The sequence below is a fragment of the Triticum aestivum genome, chromosome 4A, assembly GCF_018294505.1.
Source record: "Triticum aestivum cultivar Chinese Spring chromosome 4A, IWGSC CS RefSeq v2.1, whole genome shotgun sequence".
NCBI classification, from domain to species: Eukaryota; Viridiplantae; Streptophyta; class Magnoliopsida; order Poales; family Poaceae; genus Triticum; species Triticum aestivum.
The window spans coordinates 753370109-753376241 of record NC_057803.1 but is presented as its reverse complement, the minus strand read 5'-3'; the positions used below and the strand labels follow the sequence as shown (position 1 = coordinate 753376241).

General features: G+C 45.9%; 1 protein-coding gene across 1 annotated transcript; it reads right to left on the bottom strand.

Moving 5' to 3' along the window:
- Positions 1-467: 467 nt before the first annotated feature.
- Positions 468-1257, bottom strand: LOC543317 (thaumatin-like protein). Its single transcript, XM_044505646.1, has one exon. It carries the CDS (start codon positions 1197-1199, stop codon positions 669-671), a length of 531 nt encoding a protein of 176 aa, XP_044361581.1. The 5' UTR covers positions 1200-1257; the 3' UTR covers positions 468-668.
- Between the last annotated feature and the right edge of the window lie 4876 nt (positions 1258-6133).

Below are 6133 nucleotides of genomic sequence, written 5' to 3'. Positions count from 1 at the left end.
CGAAAGATGCGCGGAGGCGTAGCGCCGGGAGTGGGGGGGGGGGGGGGCGAAAGGGCACATGGCCCTTCGCCGGAGGGGTCGCGTGCTCACAGTAGCGACATTAACACGCCCCTTGTAAAAAAGGAAAACTAATTGAGGAACATGTAGTGTTTGATAACCATAGAACATACTCCCTCCGTTGCAAAATAGACGACTCAACTTTGTACTAAGTTTAGTATAAAATTAATACAAAGTTGAGTCATCTATTTTGAAACGGAGGGAGTATTTAATTTGAGGGCTCTGGTACATATAATACACATAATCCATATTGTTATGCACTAGCGTGTGCGTGTTAAATAGACGGATTATGATCCCGTACCCAATAAGATGGATATGTGTGTGTGTTAGAGAGAGGGAGAGGGGGAGAGAGAGTGAGGAAGAGGGAGGGAGTGTTTGTGTGAGGATTTGATGGTAAAAAAGGTCGCCAATGTCATAATATTGAACTCTTTAAGTTAAGTGGCCCCGTAGTATAGTATAAATGCGTACACTGCACGCACGGACAGCCTTATTTTCAGGACATCGTCTTATTCATCTTATGTAACAAACTTTATTCTCCACACTCATTGTATGTACGCGTATTATGCTGGTGGTGGTATCGTCCGCTACTAGCTACGATGATACCTTCTTCCTCATGGGCAGAAGGTAACCTGGTAGGTGTTGTTGTTGCCGTTACAGGCGTGGTTCTTGGTGTCATCGGTCGGGAAGAGGTAGGCGTCGGGGCACTTGTCGGCCTGGCACACCAGGTTGGGCCCGTTGCTGCAGGAGAATGACAACGGCACGTTGAAGCCGTCGATGACAGAGATGTCGTAAAAGTCCTGGCCGTTGCCGATGGTGAACTCGGCCAGGGTCAGCGGCGGCTGCCCGGACAGCGTGCACGACAGCGCGCCGCCGCAGTCGGCAGTCTGGCAGCTCCCGGAGTTGCCATTGAAGTTGCAGCCCGTGCGGCCCCACACCCTGCCGGAGGGCGTGTTCGCGGGGACGTCGAGGGTCCACGTCTCGCCGGTGTTGAGCTGCCGACCGCCGCCGATCGGGGTGGCCGCCGGCCACACCGTGTAGGGGCAGTTGTTCTTGATGTTGAACGTCGCCGCGTTCGTGCTGGCAGCGAACACGGCAAGGAAGAGGACCATGGAGGCAGCTGCTGCCAGGTGGGACGAAGCCATTTCAAGTTGCTTTGCTTCTGTGTCGTCTACACGTGGTTTGGTAGTAGTGCGGGATGATTGATGTGCTAGGGACGAAGGGGCATGGGTATTTATAGATGGCTCGGCCGGGACTCCGGGATGGAAGGACAACTGGGAGCCAATTCGTGTGACTTGGAAATTTCCACGCATTCATCATCAATCAACAGGGAGACTCGACTCTGTCCATGAGCCACTTCGCAATCGCATAGATTTATCTTTCACACAGATCAGGATCGAAAACACGTACGTACGTGTAGTTCCATGCACCACACATCAAGTTGTTGGAACTTGCAAGAACAACTCTTCCTTCTTCATAATAATAACAATGAAGTTACGTCCGCAGCACAGCAGGACACCAGCAAAAAGTAAGAGAAATCACAGCTACTACCTTTTTGGCGAAAATATCATACTAGTGAAGAAGTTTCATTGTTCACAAACGACTGGTCAGCGGATAAAGTTAGGCAGGATGCTTAAAACGGCAACAGGCCAATCTGACGCATTGCGAGGAAATTAAATCTAGCACAGTTGTATAGCGCTTGCTAGCTTGTCTAAGTTTTGCTTTCGTTGCCGTGTTGCATTAATTGGTGGTTAGAATTTGTCATTTACAATCAATATGGTCCATCTAGATGCCCTCGTTCTAGTGCAAGGGCCGCCAAGCTGGTTAAGATACGAAGATTTAAGCTGGTTTAACTTGTAAGCTAGGGCAGTCACATATGTACAGCTGTAGGTTGAGTACACCTCGTGCTAAGATCTGTGGAAAAAAGAAAAGTCCATGGAAAAATCTGTGGAAAAAAGAAAAGTCCATGGAAAAAATCTGTGGAAGAAGGATCCATAGACTAGTAGGCGGTCAGTCCATGGAAATATCTGTGGAAAAAAGGATTCATCTGGACGATATGTAGGAAACCAAAAACTCTGGAAAATCGTGTGGGGCTGCCGGGCCTAACTACTAGTAGGCAGAGATCATCAAGCCGCCGGTTTCTCTGCACAAGTCAGTGGTTTGGAGACCGACGTGTTATTTTGGCCGATGATCGCGGAGCGGTGCGCGCTAGCTCTCGTTCATGTTCATGCATCCAATTATTTGTAGCAGAAGAAAATTAGCTCCGTTCTTTCAAATTTTCCACAGGACCTGGACGTCTTATACGTAGACTGATCTGAAGCAAGTTTCCATGTGGAGCTAGCCCCAAGATTTTTCTACCCAAATGTTAAACCTTTTGAAAATGTTAAACAAACATAAGTCTGGTGTGAGAAGAAGCATCTATGGAGTAAGTCTAAACTCTTCGGTTATGATAATTAAGCCTCAGCAAAACATATGAACGCAAACGATCAGAAGCATGTTTCAGCGCATATATTCCAATGTTTGTTCGAACATATTACATATGGCTCGAACATGTTTCCTCAAAATGATCCATGATGCACGTCTAGGTACAATTTGATCAAACAGTAGGCAGAAAGAAATATTATGTGAGTTTCATCGATGATTTCAGTAGATTCACATGGATCTATTTGATCAAACACATGTCCGAAGTTTTTCAAAAATTTCATGACTTTCAGCACCTTGTTGAACGACAATTTAATCGCAAAATCCTTGCTCTTCAGACAGATTGGGGAGGGGAGTATGAAAAACTCAACTCCTTCTTCACCAAGATAGGAATATCTCATCACGTATCTTGTCCCCATGCGCATCAACAGAACGGATCAGCAGAAAGAAAACATCGACATATAGTTGAAGTAGGCTTGTCTCTCCTTACCCAAGCCTCCATGCCCTTAAAATTTTGGGATGAGGCGTTTATTGCTGCCACATATTTGATCAATCGCCTTCCTAGCAAAGTTATCAAGTTTGAAACCCCTCTTGAGCGATTATTCCATGAAAATCCAAATTACTCCTCACTTAGAATTTTTGGGTGTGCTTGTTGGCGTAATCTCCGACCCTATAACAAGCACAAACTTCAATTCCGTTCCAAACAATGTACTTTTCTTGGATATAGCAATCTTCACAAGGGTTTTAAATGCCTTGATATTGCAACAGGGCGAGTGTATATCTCCAGGGATGTTATTTTTGATGAAAACGTCTTTCCCCTCTCTACACTACACCCAAATGCCGGTGCAAGGCTTCGGGCAGAAATTCTTCTCTTGAATCCGGAGTTACTAAATCCTACCGATCATGGGGACAAACATTATGCTAATGATCATTTGTTACATAGCCCTACTACTGACGGAGATGGCGGTGAAAAAAACTACACTCCAAATGCTTGTGATTTTATGCAGCAGCAACAGGAAACACCTGGCAGCGGACACGAGGCAGATTCGCCTAGTCGCGCTGATTTTGGAGCTGACACGGGAACGGATCCCCAGGCGGATCCTCTGACGCCGCCCTTGCCAGGATCCGGGGGCGTCCACTCCTCGGGTTCCGCCTGGCACGAGTCTCCAGGCCGGTCGGGTGGGCCGGACCGCTCTCTGTCTCTGCGCCCCACTCATCATGCCGCAGCTGGACATGAACCTGGTAGCGTGTCCCCCGCTGCGCGGCGCAATGATGGCGGGCGCGACCGCGCGCTAGCCCGTGGTCACGTGGCGCCAGCCGACTCGCCAAGGCCGGATTCTCCTGCTCCATCAGCGCGCGATGCAACGTCGTCCGAGCGCGCAACAGGCGAGGCTGATTCTGCTGTGGCGGGATTGGGATCCTCTGCGGCTACCGAGCCTGTACGCTCCAGCACACCTCCTCGAATGACTACACAAGCACAACGAGGTATTTTAAAACCCATAGTTTACAAAGATGGGACACTAAGGTATGATAAGAACTTCAAATTTGCAAATTTTGCTGCTACTGGTGAGCCTCAAAATTTGACCGAAGCTCTAGAAAATGATAATTGGAAAAATGCCATGAATGTAGAGTATCATGCACTTATGAAAAACCAAACTTGGCGTTTGGTTCCTCCTAAGTAAGGGAGGAATATTGTTGATTGTAAATGGGTGTATAAAGTTAAAAAGAGACCTGATGGCACGATAGATAGATATAAGGCTAGACTAGTAGCTAAAGGCTTTAAACAATGATATGGCATTGATTATGAGGATACTTTTAGTCCATTAGTTAAAGCTGCTACTATTAGACTTGTTCTGTCTATTGCTGTCTTCAGGGGATGGAGTCTTCGCCAATTGGATGTTCAGAATGCGTTCTTACATGGCATTCTCGAGGAGGAGGTTTATATGAAACAACCACCTAGGTTTGAAAATGGTAAGCCACATCATGTGTGCAAATTGGACAAGGCCTTATATGGTCTAAAGCAGGCACCTAGAGCTTGGTATTCAAGATTGAGTGCAAAACTTCAGCAACTTGGTTTCAAGCCTTCAAGGGGTGACACTTCTCTTTTCTTCTTCAAGAAAGGGAAGGTGATTATATTTATGTTAATTTATGTTGATGACATAATTGTTGCCAGCTCTTCATAGGAGGCTACCTTATCATTGCTGTCAAATCTGAAAAATGAGTTTGCTCTTAAAGATCTAGGAGAGTTACATTACTTCCTAGGTATTGAGGTAAAGAAGTTGCATGAAGGTATTATGCTAACTCAGGAAAAATATGCCAAAGATGTAATCAAACGAGTAGGTATGAAGGATTGCAAGCCCTCCAGTCTATCACTGACAAGTTGTCATTATATGAAGGAGAATTACTGAGCCCAGAAGAAGGAACCAAGTACAGAAGTATAGTTGGCGCTCTCCAGTACTTGACACTAACAAGACCTGATATATCCTTTGCTGTTAATAAAGTCTGTCAATTTTTACATGCTCCTACTTCTGTACATTGGACGACTGTAAAAAGAATATTGAGGTATCTTCAAGGGAGTGCAAACACAGGGCTAAAATTGTGTAAGTCTTCTTCAACCACAGTGAGTGCATTTTCTGATGCAGACTGGGCTGGATGTCCTGATGATAGAAGATCTACAGGAGGATTTGCAATCTTTCTTGGGTCGAACCTTATATCCTGGAGTGCAAAGAAACAGGCTACAGTGTCACGTTCCAGCACTGAAGCAGAACATAAATCTTTGGCAAATGCAACAGCTGAGGTAATGTGGATTGAAACTTTGCTTGGTGAACTTGGCATTGGAAGAACAGGTGTGTCATGCTTATGGTGTGACAATCTTGGAGCAACATATCTGTCTGCAAACCCAGTGTTTCATGCAAGAACGAAATACATAGAGATTGATTACCATTTTGTACGAGAAAGGGTTGCACAAAAGCTACTAGATATTCAGTTCATTCCAACAGGAGATCAAGTCGCGGATGGGTTCACAAAACCGTTACAAGTGAAGCAACTACAGGCCTTCAAGCGCAATCTGAACCTTGATATGTTAAGATTGAGGGAGGATGTTAAAAGAGTAGGGCCGTAGTTGTATCGTGACAATGTAACGTATTGTGTACATTAGAACTGTGGCGCAGGTTGTTGGCTAGGACAACCTCTATCTCGTGTGTAGCTTGGAGTAGAGGACAAGTTGATAACCAACCAACTACCTATGGCATATCCTGTAAACCTTCTGTCTATATAAACACGAAGGCGTCCCCGCCAAGAGGCAACACGCTTAACGCAGCCAACCCTAGCTTTTACAGGCTAAAACGAGCAACAAGGAGCATCCTGTAACTGGATAGGCTCTGCCTGAAAAACAAGTAACTGGATAAGTTCATCTGAAATAACGATCCTTGCCTAGACATCCTTGCTCGGTTTTCAAACAAATAAATATACTCTAGCTGTTACAGTGCTCTGCAATTGTACTGTACAACAACTGGTGTACACTCTTTCTGAAGACCGATCAAGGTATGGTCCTGATAATTGCTGCGTGGCCTCCTTCGAGGACAGCCTCCGCCGAACCAATCGTTTCCGCGGATCATTTCTTACAGGTAGCCTCCTCACTTCCGCCGCTGATCACCCA

What these genes read in the sequence shown, in the direction of transcription:
- LOC543317 (XM_044505646.1), bottom strand. Translation starts at nt 1,199, where the DNA reads ATGGCTTCGTCCCACCTGGCAGCAGCTGCCTCCATGGTCCTCTTCCTT.